Source organism: Lissotriton vulgaris, unplaced genomic scaffold (genome assembly GCF_964263255.1).
Source record: "Lissotriton vulgaris unplaced genomic scaffold, aLisVul1.2 SCAFFOLD_661, whole genome shotgun sequence".
Lineage (NCBI taxonomy): Eukaryota > Metazoa > Chordata > Amphibia > Caudata > Salamandridae > Lissotriton > Lissotriton vulgaris.
The window spans coordinates 686,132-707,881 of record NW_028249328.1 but is presented as its reverse complement, the minus strand read 5'-3'; the positions used below and the strand labels follow the sequence as shown (position 1 = coordinate 707,881).

The 21,750-nt window shown below is 45.4% G+C and overlaps 1 protein-coding gene across 1 annotated transcript in view; it reads right to left on the bottom strand.

The window, feature by feature from the left end:
- Window positions 1-21,750, bottom strand: part of ALKBH3 (alkB homolog 3, alpha-ketoglutarate dependent dioxygenase) — a 219,465-nt gene that overhangs the window by 129,500 nt on the left and 68,215 nt on the right. Inside the window, exons 3-6 of the mRNA XM_086950326.1 lie at window positions 20,911-21,020; window positions 14,081-14,115; window positions 9,327-9,374; window positions 3,621-3,736 (exon numbers count right to left, since the gene is read on the bottom strand). Coding sequence (XP_086806452.1) covers window positions 3,621-3,736; window positions 9,327-9,374; window positions 14,081-14,115; window positions 20,911-21,020 — 309 coding nt within the window. The remainder of the gene's footprint in view (window positions 1-3,620; window positions 3,737-9,326; window positions 9,375-14,080; window positions 14,116-20,910; window positions 21,021-21,750) is intronic.

Sequence of the window (21,750 nt, the reverse complement as noted above, 5' to 3'; positions counted from 1 at the left end):
TCTTTGGGGAGGGGGTGGAGCCGGTCGGTTCCCTTGGTATACTCTTTGTAGGGCGTGTTAGAATATAAATTCCAAGGTGTGAACCTTGTGCAACGTTTGTTGTAGCTTGTATTTTGGGGGTCAATGTGGAAAGTGTGTGGCTGTTCTTTCCCATGGCGGTGTGTTTTACCCAATGGTGTACCCTTCTTTGGGGAGGGGGTGGGGCCAGTCGGTACCCATGGTATACTCTATGTAGGGCGTGTTGGAGTATAAACCCAAGGTGTGAACCTTGTGCAACGTTTGTTGTCACCCTGTTTTGTTGTGTTGTTGGTGGTTAGGTCACCGAGTTTGTTAGTAAATGTTGCATGATTGTGATGTGTGAATGCTTGAACTAGATCAACAACAGGTATGTGATGACGTTTTCATGGGTCTGTTCTCCTTTTGTATTCTTTATTATGAGGTTGGTCTGCAGGGCCTTTTTTCCCGATGTACTCTATCTAGGAGGGCTTATGTGTTTTTTTTCCTGGTGTGTTTAACCTTTTGAGCGTTTTGGGGGTCAGTGTAGAAAGTGTTTTGAGAGCTGTTGTGGCTCTACTTTCCTACGGCGGTGTCTTTTACCCAATGGTGTACCCTTCTTTGGGGAGGGTGTGGGGCCAGTTGGTAGCCATGGTATACTCTATGTAGGGCATGTTGGTGTATAAGTTCCAGGGTGTGAACCCTGTGCAACCTGTTGTGTGTTATTAGGGTTAGTGTGGAAAGTGTATTGAGAGTTGTTGTTGTTGTACTTTCCTACGGCGGTGTTTTTACCCATTAGTGTACCCTTCTTTGGGGAGGGGGTGGGGCCTGTTGGTACCCATGGTATACCCTTTGTGGGGCATGTTGTAGGTTTGGTTTCAGGGTTTGAACTCTGTGTTGTACCCTTCTTTGGGGAAATAGTGTTGGAAGTTAGTCAATCTCCAAGTTAACCATCCTGTGCTGTCGTGTGGTGTAGCCTACTTTGGAGGGTGTGGAGTTGGTGAGTAATCAATACCTATATTAGTTCTCAGGTTGACTGGTTTAGTTTTTCTGTAATGGGTAGTAGTGTTAGTGCTGCTCTTATTAGTCATTGCCCATGTTAGTTCCCAGGTTGTCTATCCTGAGGTGTACCTTGTTTAAGGAAAGTTGTGTTATTTACCAGGCTTACTACCTTGTGTTGTTCCTTATTTTGAGGAGTCATGTTTACAGTGTCGGTGTGTCCGTAAAAAGGAACTTTTGGTTTCTTTAACTTTCTTGGGGTATGTTGTGTTTCTCCCAAGGGTCTATGTTTATACCTACCTTTGATTAATAGGGTTTCTACCCGGTTTCTCTGAGGGGGGGGGATGGTGTGTAATGATATTTTGGATACCTGGGATGGTTCTTAATTGGTGTTGTGTATCTTGTTATTGTACAACATGGGGTAGGTGTTGTTTGGTCGTTTGAGTGTTTTGTTTCACCTCACTCTTCACTCTTCATCCTGTGTCTCTGGATACTCTTTTGTCTTTGTGGTTGTCGTTGCAGTCTCTTGTAGTGTAATCTGTGTTTTCCTTTATTTCTTTTCTTTTCTATAAAGGAGGGGGATGTGTTGTACATTGATTCTTCATGTAATGTGCTTGTCTTTTGTCTTAGTCCTTTCTTTGTGTTTTCACCACAATGCCTATGTATGTTCTGACATCTACCTGGAGAATTCCACTAGTGTCAGTTGGTGGTCTGGTCAGCTGGCGAGGTTTGTGTGCTCAGCTGTGTCTTATAATAAATCTATCTGTAATCAACAAGAAGTATCCTGTCATCTATCACCATCCTATTTACAACAGTACCCCTTTAAATGAACATGGGAAGCCACCGCCCACTACAATTTAACAGTTCTAGTCAATGTCAACGCCTCAATTTCTACGCAAATATGATGGTGGAGGGTGTAAACCTGGAGTAGGTGCAACAGTAAGTGTGGTGCTTCTGTCCTGTTTGTGGGTCAGCCTGCAGTGGTTCTGTCTGTGCTGTTTCTGCCCTGTTTGTGGGTCAGCCTGCAGTAGTACTTTCTATGCTGTTTCTGTCCTGTTTGTGCGGGAAGGACGCAGTAGTATTGTCTGTGCTGTTTCTGTCCTGTTTGTGGATAAGCCTACAGTGGTACTGGGTGCTATTTCTGTCCTGTTTGTGGGTAAACCTACAGTGGTGTGTCTGGGTCATGTTGGTTAGAAAGACTGCTGTGGTACTGTGCGTGCTGTGCGAGTGATTCTTTCCAAGCTTTATATTATACACAGGGCCTTTGGAATTATGAGATACTGCGGCAAGTTTTGCATAACTATGGATTTGACACATAATCCACCATCTGACGCATAATCTGCAGATTTTAACAAAAAAAATGATTTTTCTAAATGAAACGGATCAGATGTTACAAAGTATGTGCCGATTGCGGTTCCTCTCCACGAAGGCCTTTTACAAAGAGTTGTTGGTCATCTTCCAGTTACTTATTGCTGTATTTGGGTGTTAAATTGGCACTAGTTAAGGTGAACTGTTTTCTCAGACACTGTTACCAGGTGTAAAAATTGCAAATGAATGAAGTAATATTATCACAAAAGGTGCTGCATAATTTCCCTTTTCTTGCTGCACAAATTAGTCAACAATACCTCATGATTTGGTCCTCTTATGCCACATAATTCCAGAGGACCTGATTATGCACGTTCCTTTTGTGAGAGTTGTGTACTCGGGTACAGACTTTGCTGTACCTTTCTAGTATTAAAGCAAGCTGTCATGGTTTTGTTTGGGCTGCATCTGTCCTGTCTGTGAGAGAAGCTTGCACTGATCTGTCATGATGGACCGGTTTGGCCTGCATTGGGCGCACATCCTTGTGGCTGCCCATCAAACGGGGCTGGCAGCTACAATATGGGTTGATCTTGCTGCTGCAGATGTGTATCCTCCTCACTACCGTGGTAGGCCCTAAAGTGAACATGCATCCCTAGCAGGGGCACATCTTGGGCAGTAAGAGGGGAGGGAGCTTCAGATTTTCCAACAATCAGGCTGGTTGAAGCAATACATTATGTGAGAAGCAGGGCACGGGGGGACTTAAGGACCAGTGGAAAGTGAGAGGAGTGCGGATTGTTAGGGTTACAGAAAACTCAATAATATGTCAAATAAACCATTTTAAGACCTTTAAGACAAAGACGCGTGTGAGTTGTTTTGTCTGTGTGTAAGTAAAAATTCCAGGTGAAATCCTACAAACACCTCACAATGCCCGACTAAAATCACCTGTACCCAACTATTTACCATAGAATACATTTATAAGGGGGGTGTAACACCTCAGACACGCCCCTGAAGCTAAGCCCCTGATCCTAAGATCCTGAGTCCCAGTTTTGACAAACTGTATGGCACAGGAACCCCAAAACCCCAACAGAAGGCCGGCCTGAGTTGCTTTGTTGCTTCGGGCTGGTACCACTACATTTTCCAGTCCACTTAGACTAGAGTCTTATTTGGCACAGAATCCAATCCTTGTAGGTGTGTTTGCAGGTTCCTAACAATTGAGAAAGACGAAGGACCGAGAGAACCAATCACCAACTGCTCGGGTTAAAAAAGAACTCCCCTGACTAGCATGGACACATTCTTGTGGCTCCCCCAGTACCGAACTCACCCACCTTGGCCTCGGTCCCGACGAATGTTGGTTCTCTGCCTCCAAGGGATCTCCCGCTGCAGCTGCTCAAACATCCAGTCTGCCTCTTTGGGGTCAACGAAGGCAGGGAAGAGACGCAGCCTGATGAAGGAGGCAGAGGGGTGACATGTCAGAGATGCAGGTACTTTCCATCAACAGTATGTAGTGCTCTATAGATTGACTCTATCGATATATCACCAACAATGCATTGCTAAGGTCACCGTTCAATATTTCTCTGAAGCTACCACACACAGCACTGGCAGCAGCAGAGAAAAGTTTCATTGAAATCCATGCCTGAAGGCCTAAGAGGTTTATATATAAGTGGGTTACCCAAACATAGTCACTGGGACCTGGGTTCAGTAAGTACTAGGAGGAAGGGGTCCCAGTGTGGACAAGGAAAAATTTACACAATTCGAAGAATTAATCAAAAAACAACAATTAGATCCACAGAGTTTTATTCACTGAGGGATCAAATGTAATGAATACACATAGCAAACAGTCAACTGTATTTAAGGTCATACAGTGCCCCGGGAAGGAAGGAAGGAAGTGATCAAAGTAAGGATGAGGGAGTGGTAGGATTGTGTGACAGTAAAATCAAACATTTGGAAACAGATTTGGCTGTAATTTATATAGCAAAAACGGCCATATTAATAATGGCGACCATCACTTAGGAAGGCATACTCCACAAAGTACAATTAATCTACACAATGTTGGCGGGAATGTTTGTATCCTTGCTGTGGGGTCTTCATCAGGACCAAGGGGTGGGGGCAGGTAACCTAATGAAAGTGAGTATAATGAACTAGAATTACTAGAGGGGTACAATTCCAGCCTCATAAGTTATCACATCGGTAGTTATGCAACAATGAACACACAATGTACTTAATCATTAGTTAAGGGTGATAGTAGGGTTATTATAGTTGTATATGACTCTGAACGTGAGAGTATAGAGCATTGCAAATTGCAAAATAAAAGTACTGTGGTATGGACCACGTCTATCCGTAAGGGTCAGTAGTACAAAATATCACATATATTTGGAGATGGACCCGAGCGTACGGATCAGGGAACTGGCACGTTTAGTGGCGGCAACACTGAGTCAAGGCAAAACACACCTAAGACGTGTTATAAATGAAATACCTGGGATTGATTAAACGTTGGACATGGATAGCTGAACTTCGGTCGCGTATATCCTAGGGGAAGTGTCTGAAACATAGTGAATACGTATTACAAGCTATTCAAGGGTGCAGTGACATCACAGTAATTAAAAAGAGGAGCAAACATACCACTGGGTAAAAGTCCTCAGTATGGTCAATGATTATGGCGTCATCAATAGTCAGGCGGCACCTGAAAATAATGTACGTTCACTGATTAAAAGCCTACACAATAGAGGGCAGTTAGTGTGCCGTACGGTAGTGCCCGTGTCAACCAGAAGAATGAGGCTTACCGATATATAGGAAGAACACGCGTGCGGTGCTGGGCAAGTTTTAAAGCATCGTCGGAATGGTTGGAGGTACGGAGCTCTCCGATTCAGTCGGCTTTAGTAAGTAATATTCCCTTCCCGGTCCGTCAATGTCCATTACTCATTTGCGGCGCATTTTTCTAATCAAGTTCCCGTTTCTCGCCCCTCTTTGACCCACCAGACGAACGGCGGATTTACCTCCAACCATTCCGACGATGCTTTAAAACTCAGTGTTGCTGCCACTAAATGTGCCAGTTCTCTGATCCGTATGCTCGGGTCCATCTCCAAATATATGTGATATTTTGTACTACTGTCCCTTACGGATAGACGTGGTCCATACCACGGTACTTTTATTTTTCAATTTGCAATGCTCTATACTCTCACGTCCAGAGGCATATACAACTATAATAACCCTACTATCACCCTTAACTAATGATTAAGTACATTGCGTGTTCATTGTTGCATAACTACCGATGTGATAACTTATGAGGCTGGAATTGTACCCCTCTAGTAATTCTAGTTCATTATACTCACTTTCATTAGGTTACCTGCCCCCACCCTTTGGTCCTGATGAAGACCCCGCAGCAAGGATACAAACATTCCCTGCACTGATAAGAGGGTCAAAACGTCGACTGTTGTTCTTCCTGTGGCAACTTCACGCCAACATTGTGTAGATTAATTGTACTTTGTGGAGTATGCCTTTCTAAGTGATGGTCGCCATTATTATTATGGCCGTTTTTGCTATATAAATTACAGCCAAATCTGTTTCCAAATGTTTGATTTTACTGTCACACAATCCTACCACTCCCTCATCCTCACTTTGATCACTTCCTTCCTTCCTTCCCGGGGCACTGTATGACCTTAAATACAGTTGACTGTTTGCTATGTGTATTCATTACATTTGATCCCTCAGTGAATAAAACTCTGTGGATATAATTGTTGTTTTTTGATTAATTCTTCGAATTGTGTAAATTGCTCCTTGAAGGCCTAAGAGGCACATGACGGTAAGTATTCGACCTATGTAAGAAACCTGACCATGATAGTAATGTCATGACCACCGTGGTCAGTTGTTGCAAAAAAGGCCCTCTTCAGCTCTGTAGGTTTTCATATTTTAGGCATGTCTGTCACTCTGGTGTGAACCGTTCCCATAAAGAGGAGAAGCCAATATAATGTCACTAATTTAAATCCAGACTTCAAATTTTTTACACATCTCCTCTGGTATGGTGGCGGCATATTAAAACTGAGCTATCATTGAATGAAAAGAGGTGCTCACAGACAAGCAAGCACCACCGTGGCATCCTTACAGCATCAACCACTCCTCTGGAATCTCTGTGGTAGAACGCCTGACCACAGCGACCGGGAGCACAAGCAAGGACCACCGTGGCATCCTTACAGCATCAACCACTCCTCTGGAATCTCTGTGGTAGAACGCATGACCACAGCGACCCGGGAGCACAAGCAAGGACCACCGTGGCATCCTTACAGCATCAACCACTCCTCTGGAATCTCTGTGGTAGAACGCGTGACCACAGCGACCCGGGAGCACAAGCAAGGACCACTGTGGCATTCCTACAGCATCAACCAGTCCCTCCAGGTGGAGAATAATTTTTTTCCATTCAGAAAGAACCATAGTGCTGTCCATCTGCTGTACAGGAGTCCTATTGAGGTGAAACCTCTAAAATTTCGGAGCAATGAAAAATAATGTCCTTTGCTCTAACTTTTGATTTGAAATTACTTTTCCCCTTAGATTCCTGTAGCAACAAAAGGAAAGTGGGTTCTCTGCCTGGCACCTTTGGGGGTGGGCTAGTTGGTGAGATCTGCTGTGTTTCCAAACAGTAATCTGCAGAATTGGCCCTGGCTGCTGAGTTTCCAACCTACGCTATGGCTGGGAACTCACAGGGACATCTTCAATCTGCCCCTGAGATCCCATGACCTCAGTAGGCATCCTCTCCTCTGCAGTGAGCTGCAGCACGTCACTGTTTCAATAGACTAGAGCAGCCATCTGCTCCTACGGCTCATTAGAGCAGCTCAGAAGAACAAAGGTCCGGAGACACCACTGGGTAATGACTACTTGATTCAGTCTCAGTATCCAGGGACTGTCCAGAACCTGCAGAAAATCCCTAATGTGGGGGCAGTTTGTTAGCCCCTGTGCACTGACTGCACCGACTTCTTTCGAAAGCCAGCCATCGCAACCACACACAGAGACCACACTCTCCAGATCTGATCAGGGGGATCTTCAACCTGCATCCAAAGGGACCTGCCGAGCCCCCTCAAGGGACGGAGGCATCTGCCGACACCCACTCAGCTGTGAGAGACCCATCGCTTGGTGTCTGAGGGCTGCGTACCCACTGCATCAGACTGTGTCTTGATAATGGGCACATGGCCCCGGCTGGCACTTGGCTCATCCAGTGTAGGTGTGCACATGACCCCACTGGTGCCATACAACACGTATGTTAATATGGCTGCTTTTGGTAAATTTAGACGTCCATTTCTTTGATTTCAAATTGATGGATTGGAAGAATTTAGCTAGAATGACCGAAAATATAACCGAGACTAGGGTCTGTTGAAGTCCCACGGAGCGATTTTCCAACCAAGCCAGAGATAATCTAGAGGAAATTCCCCCCCCCCCCCCCCCTTCCCCAACAATAAGGTTCCAACTACATGCAAGCCAGTCGGTAATATAACGCGGTCCCCGCGAGGATGATGACCCACCTTTCTGTTTCCACCATGAGCATGTTCAGGGCTCCTACTGTTTACGCGCTTCTTCCCCTTGGCCGGAGCAGAAGGCTGTGAAGTAGCCTCTTTACAATATCACTCTGAGTGTCTGAGACGAGCCAGGAGTGAAAGCGTACACTGAGCTAAACTCCCAGAGGCTAAGACTGCAAGTCTACTAGGTGACACTCCTAATATTTACTTGCCAAATATCACACTGTGCATCCCGAGGAAGCAGACTCTGATTAGAACATAATGCACTACCTCCCATGGGCTTTCCTAGGTGAGCTATAGGAGGTCTTCTATAGGGGTCAGTGCAGTTGTCCACGTGTGTTTAAAACATGAAAGCTGTGTGGAATGACAGAGCAGTACTTACTATACATAAAATACCAACTCGCACCCCCATCTCAGACCGGCATGCCTTGGCTGGCTTGAAATCTTGCCTCATGCCTTTCTATGGCTTCCCTTTCAGTTTGCCTTGGCATGCAGCCACGCTAAGGGCAGAGTCCCATCTTCTGATTTACGCTGACAAGGGGCAGGCAAGAAGGGCACTCCAGGCAATCAGTGAGGGCGCAACATGGCGCCTCTGTATAGGTTGTGGCACAGTCAGCACAGGGATCCCCTAAGCCTCAGCATCACACAGCGCATCTCAGGTGTGAGCTAGCTAGGTGTGCTCTGTGCGCTACTACACTGAGTTTCAGCGGTGGTCAGCACCTTCAACACGTGCAGACTGGACAAGGAGGCCATGGATTTTATCGGACCCAGAGAACCCTTGTTTCTCCTGAGAATACAGAGGGTTGGTAGGAAATGAGCTGGACGTGAAGACTTTGCCACCAACAGCGCCTCGCTCTTCGGAGGCTTCTGGGCTGCCACCTCTTGAGGGAACGAAGCCCTTCTCGGTGCCTGAGGACTGACTGACAGGCTCTATGGACCTCGCCTGCCTGCTGTGGCAGCAAACGTTCCCTCTACTGTCTGACAGCACGTGAAACATCGGCGTGATCTAGACAACTTCAGAGCGACATCAGGTGCAGAAGGGAGCTTTGGTCGGACACATTTAGGATGTATTGCTATGTTCGTGTAAAGAACTACAGTGGCAGAGTAAGAACCAGCCATGGGGACTGAGAATGTGGGGTAAAGGGTGGGAGTCAAAAGACACACCAGCTGCATGTGGAAGTGGTCAATGGACAAACAGTACCAATCGCCTAGACTGGTAGGGGTAATGTCACCGTTCCAGACCCTAGTACTAAACACATGAGGTTCCACCGACAGATTAGGTCATGAGCCCAGATGTCGGGACTGGAGTTAAGGGGTATGCGGGAAGGGATAAGGCCTGAGGGCTAAAGGTATGGAGGTAAACGCAACTCAATGTGATATTGACGATATCTGTTGAGAAATGAAACAGGCAACAGAAGGGGAGAGTCACAGGGGAACAACTTGGTGTGATAGGATAGCAAAGAAGATGAATTCATTTCTCAGAGGAAAGACATACTACTTACTGAAAATAATAGGTTACGTTAAACTTACCTCGATACTCCTGCGGACGACACACTGATGTCAAACACGCCTGCTTTGCTGTGAAGAACACGTTACATGTGTTAGTGCTGAGGCACTGAGCAAATGATACACTGTTTACTGAATACAACATTCGGATCCGCTAAACAACGCCCACGTCATCACCCACACTGCTAGCTCGATGATCCTCACAGTCATTCCCTCACCGCACAGGAATGGACAATGCAAGGGCAGCCACATCCCTCTCCTCTCACACCGATGCCTCCATCTTCCAAGGCGCCGCCTCTGCTCTCCAAAGCAACCGCATCCCTAACAAAAGCCCTTGGATCAGCTCACCCCACTGGTCATAAATGAAACCAGAAGAGATTGTATTTAATGCAGACACAGCTGCATCCTAAAGACACACGAACCAGGAAGGACTGCACTGACCGACCAGCAGAAGGACTCTCTGAATCTGTACAGCTCACCGATGGCGACGACCTACTGACTCCCAAACCACTCCGCTCTCGACAAGTTTAGATGATGACTGGTGAACGCATCACAAGTACTCCCAGTCAACCAAAGAGAAAGAACAGCCAGAGCGGTGGACCCACCTCAGCCCACAGTCAATGTAGAAACTGCTACTACAAGTGGTTCAGTACTTCATAATTTTTTTTTTTTTTGTAAAACACTTTTATTGGTATTTTTTTCCTTTATAACATACAGCATATCTCTCATGGTCGATGATCTTGACAAACAAAGTGATCCCACTTGGAACCGTTTATCACAACCCTCCGGCACAGGGGTTGAAGACGATTATGCCATTATCGTTCAGTTCAGTAAGTGACAATGTCCCTCATGAGTAAATGTATGTAAATGTATAGGCATTTATATAGCGCACTACTTACCCGGAGGGTCCCAAGGCGCTTTGACTGCTGCGAAACCCTTCCTGGCTTCCCTGAGAGATGGTCCCTTAATGGGTATCTTCAGGGTGAGACCAGGCATCCCCGGCGGTCTGGTGGGGCCGTTAGTGAAGATGAGGCAAGCTAATGCCCAGAGTTGCCGAGTGTGATCGCTGATCAGAGTGGGCACCGAGGCGAGAGAATTATCGAGTCCGCTGACCCTGGTCCAGAAACCTGCCGCGCCGGGAATCGAACCCTGGTCCCGGGCCGTCCTCTGCTCTCGGGTCTGCTGCCTCTAACCAGTGAGCCACACTACTACTGAGTCTATGTTCATATGCAGGGTACCCACACAGATGTTGCTTTCCAGGCCATGCTAGGGGCGTGTGATGTAAAGTCTCCCCATACGCAAGCTCGTGGGAGATTCAGAGCTTCTGCCTTATGTAAACTGTAAATAAACTTGGGGTAATAAAAAACAAAAAACTGAGGTGTCATATGCTGGATTTACACATGCAAGAATGCCTGAGAGCTGCACTATTGCGGGATATCTTGATGGGCTTGCGCCGAGTTGGACGGGGAGAGGGGGAGGGGCAGCACTAGAAGCTATCTATGTGGGAATGTGGCGGTGAGTCAATGACTTCCATTTGGACAGACCCATCAGGTGTTTGGGCCCGTTGCATTCTCCCCGGAGCACCCCCCGAGGCTGGAGAGGGCCTGGGGGAACAACCTCTCACCGTTTCCGCAGCTGCCTCCGTTTTATGTGTAAAGAAGTGAAGTAGCATGGGCCAGGGCATGGAAATTGGATGTTTGCGAATTCCTCGAGCTTCCTCCTCACACAGTATGCCTTCTTCTGCTGCACCCCATTTCTTGACTGCACCCACACACGCCACCAGGGAGGGACCGGCAGGTGCCTTCCAGTGCATTGTTATGTATCGCTTGGCCAGAAGGAGTACTAGGAAGGTAAAGCGCATTTCGACTTTCATGTGCCTACGCCGCCTACCGATACCAAGGGTGCTAGCTTCCCACGTGTTTAGATCCCGGAAGCCAGTGACAGTTCCAAGAGTAGTATGGACGGTGCACCAATAGCTGTGGAAGGACGAGCAGTCCCACAGCATGTGGAAAAAGGAGGCAGCGGGCTCCCGACATCTTGGGTATTTGAAGGTGCCATCGGGGAAGTACTTCTGCAGCTTTGCAGTAGTGACATATGCCCGATGTAGGTTATGTAATTGTATGTTTTTGAAGTGGTAGTTGCTGTAGACTTTCTTGGTGTACGCTAGTGCTTTGACCCATTCCCTATCATGTAAAGGCCTGAGAAAGTCGTCTTCCCATTGTTCCCTGAGCAACGCAAGTGAGGGTTGCTAAAGGGAATGTATAGCTTTGTATATCCAAGTAACTAGGTGACTCCCTGGGCCCATCTGTAGGATCGCGTGAAGGATCGGGTGTGTCGGGGGCTCGTCCTATAGCGTGCCAATGTTTGCAACAGTCATTTAACAGTTGCCTATGTACCAAGAAGTGCCCCCTTGGAAGCTCAAAGTCTGTCACGATTGCCTCAAACGACTGCAGTTGTCCGTCAAAATAGAGGGCCCCAACCTCTGTCAAGGCGTGTTTCGTCCATATGTGCAGCATTTCCTCCATATAGTGTGTGCGACTTTTGGGTAGCCCTACCAACAGCAGGGGGGGGAATATGGGGGTGCGCTCGATTCATTCCGTAGATGCGTGTGAGACAGGCGCGCGCTGTCATCATTTGAGTGACTTGGTCAGGGGGGTGCAGCACCCGGTAGAAGTATGTGGTGGACAGCGGGAGTCTGCAGTTGTCCAGCTGCCGTGGTCAGCTCTCGTTGCGCCCGACCTGCCGTCCATCTGGACACCCACTGTAATTGGGCGGCCAGGAAGTAAGCTTCAAAGGATGGCGCAGCCAGCCCTCCTTGGTCAATAGGCAACTGTAACTTTACCAGGGCGATGCGCCTGCGGCCAGTACTCCAGATAAGGGTCCTCAGCAAGGTGTCACTGAAGGACGATCGAGAGGGAACCACCGGGAGGTTAGAAAAGAGATATAGGAGCCTTGGGACTAGTATCATTTTGGCGACCGCTATCTTGCCCGCAACTGCGAGTGAAAGCTTGTTCCAGAAGTGTATGGACGATCTAATGCCCGTCATCAGCCTTTGATAGTTGCCCTCGTAGATGTCCTGTGGCGTGTGATACAGACGGTCCCCAGGTACCGTACTGCTTGAGGACTCCACGAAAGGTTAACATTACCCAGCCGCAGCTGGCACTGAGGCATTGCCTGTACCAAGGGATAAACTGTGGACTTGGCCCAGTTAACGCGTAGTACAGCCACATCCTCAAAGTCCTTCAAAGTATGCGTTATAGAGCTGAGGTCTGCTGCAATATCTCGAACACATATGAGGACATCGTCAGCATATAATGACATCGTATGTACGGAATTGGCAATAGGAATTCCCCACTCCTCCCCCTCAGCCAGAAGACAGGCTGCTAAAGGCTCCATCGCCATGGCGAAGAGGAAGGGGGATAACGGACAGCCCTGATGGGTGCCACGGTGGACCGAAAAGGAGGCGGAGATAAGGGGGCCTATCCTAACTCTGGATGTGGGAGCGGTGTATATAAGCCTAGTGTATGCCTGAAGGTGAGGACCTATCTCTGCATGCTGGAAGACGCGAAATAAATATACCCATGATAGAGAATCAAAGGCTTTTTCCAGATCCTGCACGTGCAACAGCCGCCGGATGTTGGACGAAGTGTTCCTGCTTGGCACAAATCCGTTCTGATCTGGATGGATCTTCAGTACTTTATACTTAGTGGGACTTTCGTACCCCCTGACCCATGCAAAAATAATTAAAATTTAAAAAAGAAAGTATATTAAACAAATAATTTTAGCGGAATCAAGAGGCCTTAGCTGACACCAGATACAAGAAATAAATAGAGCAAAAAGCCAAATGAATGTCAGCCAGAAGAAGGTGTGTGCCAGTAGTTCACATCAGATACTTTCAGTGTGCTAACTATCTCATGACTAGCCATTCTCTTAGAGACGAGCTGGCCGGCCCATGTCTCAGTATGTTATGAGATGCCGCATAATTACCGAATATGCAAAACACCCGTACACCACCCTGACCATTTATCTGGGGGCTAACCCCTCCAGTCACCATTGTGTGCATTATTTTGGATTGTTCGGGGGCGGGGAGGGGGCACTGTACATGGACAAAAAACGCAGGGATATTTCTTCTCCTACCATAACCATTTTCACCACACTGCACCTCTTTAATGCGCCATCCAAAAAGTATTTTTTTATGTAGCATACACACACATTGAGGCGTTGTGCTTTTTCACGCAGAACAAGTAGCCCTTAATAAATACAGAATTTAGGATGGAAAAATAATCAGTTGCTTCAGATCTAAATCCAACTGCTGAACCAAAAAAAAAAAATTCCCCAAAAGTCAGAAAAGGTCTGCCTATGGTGTACACGCAAAATATAGTTTTTTTTTCAGACCCAACCACTAGATTGCGAAATAATGCACATTTTAATCTAAAACAGTCTCAAATCGCAAAATGATTGCTAAAGGTAAGTAACGGGTTCTTTTTTTGATGTGTAGTACAATTAATAAGTAGCCGCTATAAAGATAACTGCAGTGATAAAAAAAAGAAAGCCTCTTTAGTGTGACTTTGCAATCGCCAACAACTAGGCATGGTACAACAGCTCAAGCTCCTTACAACCCATGGAGTATCCAAGCGACCCCACACAGGCTCGTGCATGCACAGGCCATCATTTCTCTTTCATGTGATGGTAACGGAACCTCACCGTGCTCCCCAACAACCCTGTTCTCACTCCAAGAACGCAAAACATCTCAGGCTCTTTGAAAAGTTTATACTCACTCGATTACTCTTGGCTCTGGGATTCTGCGTGTTACCTAAAGACAAGATAAAGGGATACTGGTTGAAAAACAGACATTGAGGTCATACAGAAAGACTAAGAGGTGAGAAAGAGCTGAGTGGAGATGGGGGACTCACACCTAAGGTAAGTGCAGCTGCGGAGAGCCAAGGTCTCTCTGCCTCACCATACTCGCTTGAGTGATAGCAGCATCGCTCTGTTGGTGTGCCTATCCCTCTCAGAGAGGCACCTGCTGCAGAGTGATTCTTGTTATTTTTCTTTCTTTTTTTATTTTTATAAGCAAGAATATGTTCGGCATCACAATACAACTTTACATAACTCTGAATCCTATACAAAATCTGAGTAACAACAGCTTGAAAAGTTCATGATTGGGTTCCTATCAAAAACATCAACAACCATCGGGTCACAAGTCCATTCGCGTTGGTCTTATAGTTATGTCTCATTCTTATCGGTAAACCTTCTCCTGCCACTAATCCTAACAGATGTTTGACAAAAACAGGTTTGTTCCCCTGGTCACTCATCCAACACCTCTTCTTAAGCCTCAGCTGGAACCCTCTGATACAACAGCATGGCTATCCGGATGGATAACATTGCACCACGCGAACAGTCACAGTCATTGACACAGAAAATGGTGTGAGCCACCATTCTTAGGAAGATAAAGAAGCATATTGGGTCCTACAGCCTGCTCGGACCTGCCACTTACCCAGAGTGCTTCCAGCTGCTGCCCTACCTGAATTAAACCATGCCTAACTTGGCCTACATGTGTTTCTTAAACTTCCATTTGAATGATCTCCTCACTCTCGTTATCCGCTATTCCTCCGATTGTACGCAACATCTCTTTCAACTGGTTTCCTACATTTGTTTCCTGAATCCTTCACGGACTAGAAGAACTCATCTGTGCTCCTTTTGACTGTTGACTTACTTTCCACTCTTATTGCTTTCTAAGAATCAGACCATGATGGTCAAGGTTAGGTAACGTCGAGCCGGAGTTCTAGAGTGATTGCCGGGGCTCCCATTCCACCAAATCTTCCACTCGCGTGTCCCATTTAGATCTGTACCAGGGATGTTGATTTGCAGAGTCAACAAACACCCTACTGCTAAAAATCAGTGGCTGGAGAAAACTGACTGCATGTCAGGGCCCCTGTTCATTTTCAGAAACAAACACCCACTTTGGGGCAGGGGGTTGTATTCTGACACAAGAGTGCTGGGTGTGCTGCCACATTTCAGCAACCTGCTTGGTACTGAGGTACTTGGGAAGTCCTTGCACTCAAGGAACTTTACTGGGAATATAGTGGTGGGGACTCAGCCTACCTGGCTTCCACCAGTCACCGAAGAAGCCCATTGGTGTAGGGTTATTCCTAATTGAGGATGGAGACAGCACTATCAGACTCTAGCCTCTGTCTCACATAACCAGTTTCAGGACAGTCTAACTGCTACTGAACTCTTGTTTCTAACCAACTCTCTAGAAGGGAGCTTCCTGTGGGGTTTGTTGTATGTGGTTTATCATCCCTTTAGCCCTTCATACTATAATACTAGCGCATTGTTAGCTCACCTGGTCCCAGCACTCCTCGTGAATAATCTACCACATCTCACCCAACTAAAGTCCAACAGAATACTGAGCTCAGAGGCCTAAAAAAGAATTGTTTGTACTGCAAAAGGCATTACAGTTGGGAGTAAATCATTTCAGGTTATCTCATATAACGTGGTTCAGGACAAATAGTTATTTGGGCTCATAAGTTCAGAGGGTACCTAATTTCAATTTTATTATGAAGAACTAATTGATTCTCCAAGAGCTTCACATTTCAACATTTTGTTGTAATTGCACAAATATAGATTTTGTTATCCAACAATGGGAAATGTCAAGAAATTTACCAGTAACACTACCCACCTTTCTTGGGTACATATTGTGTCATCCTTCCAGATAATGATAGCGAACGTGTCACAAAGATTGTTTTACATGTATCTAGAGCAAATGTTGTAGGAATTTATCGTACAAGATTGAAACAATTGTACTAGATCCTGTTTTCGCAAGCCAGAGAAAGCTAGATGCATTCGAAGAAAAGGCTTTCGGATTCCTCGGTATCCAAACAAAAGCAGCGGAGATCTGATTGGGGATGATTTCTTCCCAATTATTTGTCACTCAACTCATTGAGCTAACCATGCTCTATAAAGAGCATTGGTAGGTGAAGGCCACACCTTGAAAAATAACAATAATAGTTATATGATCATTTTCTGTAGCACCCTTATGTCCAAGGTCCTAATACGGCACTTGTGGGGATCCGGAGCAAGAATTTTCAATAGGCACTGGCTGCTGGAATCTTTGTGTTGCGAAAATCTGGCTCTAGAGATTGCTTTGGTGCAGCAAGGGAAATGTATGTTTTTACGAGCTTCATAATATAAGGACTCAAGTTTTATTACTATGCTGATAGGAGCCTATATACATTTTATGAAAACTAGAAGCCTCTCATTTCAGAATTTACACCCAGGACTATCTCTTCTGGAGAAAACAACTTCAAAATTTGATTTAAAAAAAGCATTATGTGAAAAAATTATTCCTGAGATATATATAGAGGCTCAACTTCTCTTCCGAATGCACAAAGCTAAAAAAGGTCCTGCCATCGATCTCCAGAGATAGGAGTCTCTGGAGATGCAGAGATACCTCCATCGGTACCATTTCAGAAGAAAGAGCTCTCATTCCGAATGAGTGACCACATTTTCACAGTGCTCCTAACTGCAGTACTCTATTGTTCCTTTGTCATATTGAATGTTCTACTCGTTGGACGTCCATCTTGGAATCTTTCCTTTCACTCCAGTCGTGCTTTGGTTAGTCAGTATTATTTATCATGCCAACCCATCTTGCTATTCTTATTAATATTTACTTTTTCTCATCTTCCATAAAGGAGAGACTAGATCCAAGGGGCATGGCGGCACCAGGAAAAACTGTTCACATATGAATCTTATAGAAGACCAATGGGCGACATTATTTATACTAGGAAAATGGCTTCGCAAAGTGAGAGAGGAGTTGGCCTATCGGCTAGGGCGGTCGACCTTGAATCCGGGGAACTGGGTTCGAGTCTTGGCAACGATAGGAAACATCCTGTGATTTTGGGCAAATCACTTAATCTCCCCGTGCCTAACAAAAAAAAAAAAAGAATAATGTGGATTATGGTGGCTTTCTATAGGTTCCTCAATTTCCATGTCAGTTTTTAGTAACATATGAAAATAGTAACTGTGATTTGTTCTGCCACATGCTGAGTAAGTGGATTTAAAAGGAGTTATTTGGTGTAATATCATTCATTTATTCTTGGCCTGAAGTGTGCAGATGAGAGGAAAAGCCAACACCATGTCTTCATTTGAACTACGTTCTCCAAATCTGGTCGACGGCTTGAGCACCATGTTTAAGCTATCCGCTACCAATAAAGGGTTACAGAGCTATCCTTGTTCTTATCTGTACACTTCACAATATGGTATGCACATAGATGGTGAAGCGCTTGGTCCTGTAGTTTTAAGTGCAATGTGAAATTCACTCTAAAGTGCATAAAATAATCCTGAAAAGAAATCAAACCAAGTTAATAGTACTAAAAAAGAGCTACATAGAAATCTACAAATATTTTGATATTGATGACTGGATCCAAATCGATTAATCAAGGGGAGTTGACTAAAGCCTGTCTTCGGAAGTCTCTTTTGTATGCTCAAGATGAAAGTGCCGTGGGCCAGCCGTACCTCTTCCAAGCTCTGTTGGTCAAAGAAGAGCCAACCCTTGGTGCAGGTTTCTTCCAGACTGGGCCCGTGGTGGACCTGCAGAGTCCTTTAAGTAGCCCAGCCCCCACCTTAGCCGGATTTATAGAGAGAGAATTAAACAGGCTACTGATGTTCCAATGGACCCATAGAGCTGCTGAGGAGCAGGAGTCCTGATGGTTTGGCAGAAAGCAGGGGTAGCGATCAGTTCTGCTGCATGACGTCTAGAAGGAACACCTCAAAGCAAAAATGAGATAGCCCAACTAGAGGAGGCATCCCAGACCTGAAACAGTTACAATCCAGTCTCTTCTATGAGTGACTGTAGCATCCGTAGGCTACAAGCTGTGTCCCAAACTCAGGGGTAAGAAGTGAGGAATCGAGATTAAGAAAGAAAGTTTCAGCGCAGTCGCGTAGCAGCTCTGTGCACATGGCGGGTGCGAGAGGGACTAGAGTGAGGATATTGTATTATTGAGTTTCACTGTAAAGCAGTAGTTGTTGTACTGCAGTGGGCACCTTCTCTCTGCTACAACTGTACCGCTGGTCAACTTATACAGCCCAGATGTTGTGTTGTCCGTTGTTCCCAATAAAAACTGTGTACTATCAGGAGTGATAGCTGGTCTGTCTTCTGATCAGTGAATTTTACAATGGCTCGGACAGTTTTAGTGTTTTCTTCACAAAAACCTTTGATTAAGTGGAGAAAATGGAAGGACGTCAGCAATTATCATGCGATAGCCGTGTGGACCTGCAGAGTCCTTTAAGTAGCCCAGCCTCAAAATAAGAAAAAGATTTGCTGATCCATTGCTTAGTAGCCAAGGGCAGAGTATTTTTGGAGATCTAACAAAATTTAATAAATGAGTTGGATGCTAAGGACATTTTTTAGCCAAACAGCAATTATTGTGATGGAAGGCTCTGTTTCGGAATCCATTATCATATAGAAGGAAAAACTGCAGTAGAATATATAACTTCCTTAAGAGGAGCGAAAAAAGGCAATTTTCGGACCAGCTGGATCGAAGCCTGCATCACCAATAAATGTTGAACCTGAACGTTTTTCATGTTCGAGAGGAAATATGGATTGCAAAAAGCTCTTCAAGTTGTTCTGAGACAGTGGCACACTCAAGTGTGTGCGCAAAGAAGGTAGATAAACAATATCCAATGATGCACCTGGGCCGCGCTGCGCATCCAGTGTCCGTAGTGGAGAGGACGGTTGGAAGGAGCGTAAGATGAATGGAGAAGAAAGCATTGAAGGAGCACCTACTACACGTGAGGAAGAAGTCACCCTTCAGCTGGGCACAACGCTTGACCAACCACTAAGGTCGAGCGAAATATATACAATGGATGAGGACTTTTCTTTGGGCAACTTGTGTAACCGTTGTGGACATTTCGTAAGGTAACTTTTGTAATAGTAGCGAGGGGGTCTTGAAGTCCTAGTTAGATGCTCAAAGCAAAATGTCAAGTCCCAGAACATAATGTGGTTTCTGTTAAAAGGTCAGGACTAACTTAAAAGTGAGGCATTTGCCATGGGACACTCGCCAGCTATGAAAATCCATACTACAGCAGCACTGCCTCAATGGATTCAGACACAGAGGGCAGAAAAGCATTGGCAAGCATGCTAAAGCATCCCGTGTCAGGTGCCTAGAATGCTAGAAATTTATATGGGGTAATTCAAGATTTGAGAGGTTTCAAAAGGTCCTATGCTGCTGGCAGGGGTTGACCACCGCAACCCTGTAATAATATTTAGAAAAGAATAGGTGAATGACCACCAACTGTTTCAAGGAATTTGTTTATTAAAAATGTTGAATATAGCCCTCTAACTTTGTAATCTATTAACAGTCTTGTAAAACAGAGTGATTCCTAACAGAGTAAGCGTGAGAGGTCATGAGATTTGAGAGAGGGTAATGAGATGTGAGTGAGGGTGAAACAGTCCAACTTAAGTCAGTTGGGCACACTACCAGTGGGAAAACACTTCATGCCCTGCATTACTTCTCCATTAAATTGAATTTGTGCTTTATAAGAATCACTGCAAACACTGGAAAAATTACAGTTTTGACTATTGGAGAGGGTTAGGCAGCTGAATAAACACCAATTTCAAAAGGTTTGGAATACACTAACAAAACACCATTGAAATACACAACAAATAAACATGAAAAAACAGGACAGCCTAAATATTTGTGAAAGTATCGAAAACACAAAAGATGATGGGAGGAATGGTTGTACATAGTTTACACCAGGGACAATAGCTTGGGGTAGCACATAACAAGCTTTTGAATTGTTTGTGATCGGGATGCTGCATTCCTCACTCTGTAACGTGAGCTCCAACATAGAGGCATATTTGTGCGCCAATGTAAACACAAACAGGCATTTGCAATGCAATCGGTCTCGCAGATGCGAGAGTTTAAGCTATTGGCATTATAAATGACAATGCCTTTTATGTATGTGTTGGTTTTGAAAACAGATAAATAAAAGGCGTTGTCATTTACAATGGCAATAGCACAAACTCTCGCAAATGCGAGATCTATTTATATTGCATTGCAAATGCTTGTTAAACTTTGAGATGTGATCCAGGTTGGAGCAGGGCTGGCTTAAAAAAATGTGGCCACTGGAAAATGAGAATTGTTGTAAATATTATTTGAAAGTTTTACTTTCTTGAATAGCTTAAATTCCCGCATAAGGGTGGTACAAGGAGGGTTTTGTTAATAAATGTAATTTGAAAAGCAGTGAATGTTTTCTTTTCTTTTATAAATAAATACAACACATACTTTTCAGGGAATCGTTTAAGAGCACTGTGTTCTTCCTGCGAGAGCGGGTATCCTAACTTCAGCTGTTCTCAACCGAACCATAGGATATGTTTTGGGATCTTCCCCAGTGACCCCGATGCACACATATGGGCAATGCCATCACTTGTTAGAATGATATTGCAATACTGATTTCTTTCTCTTCCACAAATTACAATTAACAAAAAGTCTATCATCTGGAGTGAGAAAGTGAAAGAAGCTATTGACATGGTTTCAACACGCAGGTACTGCTACAGTAATGATGCACAGAAAGCAGGGCACAGCGAATTGCTTGTTTTACGTACCTCGGTTGGCTCCTTAAACACAAACTGACTTTGTGTTGATGGCTGCTCTCTGCCCCATCTTGTGAGTCCTGGGTTCTCCGAGGGCATACGTGTCCCCCCAGCTGGAGTGGCTGAAGAAGACAAAGATCACAATATTTCAGACTTAATGCTGCGGCCTAACATTTCAGAGCCTGGTCACAGATCCATGAGCTGCCAATACTGTCGCTTATACCATTCATGTAAATGTAAATGTAAATGTATTTGAGCTTATATAGCGCACAGCTACCCACAAAGGGTTTCCCGGCGCTTGCTTAGGGAACCCGTCCTGGTATTCCCCTGTGAGATAACCCCGGCAGGGTATCCACAAGGTGAAAGCCAGGCATCCCGCCGCGAGGGGCCGTTGTGGAGATTAAACAAGCTATTGCCCAGAGTCGCAGAGTGTGAACCCGTGAGTTGAGAAGGCACCGGAGCGAGAATTATCGAGTCCGTGGAATTTTTTGAGCCCAAGACCCGCCGAGGCGGGGAATTGAACCCTGGTCCAGGGCCGATCTCAGCTTCCGGGTCTGCCGCCTCTAACCCCTGAGCCACACTTCTCCACTGCCAATGCAACCCTAGAGCGCCCTACTAGTAGACTCCTACACCCTGGCTCTGATCCACCGACTGACCCGATACCCTGGGTCTTTACCAGCTTATCCAGTATTGCGGAATTGACAATTAATGAAACAAATGTGGAAGAAACACAGAATTTGCGTTTTTCAGGCAATATTTTCAATGGAATGCCAACTGGACCCTATTCTGAGTCACCTCAAGTATAGTTGGCCAGACACCCTAGATTAAGCTTGAATCCCAGGGGATTTTCTC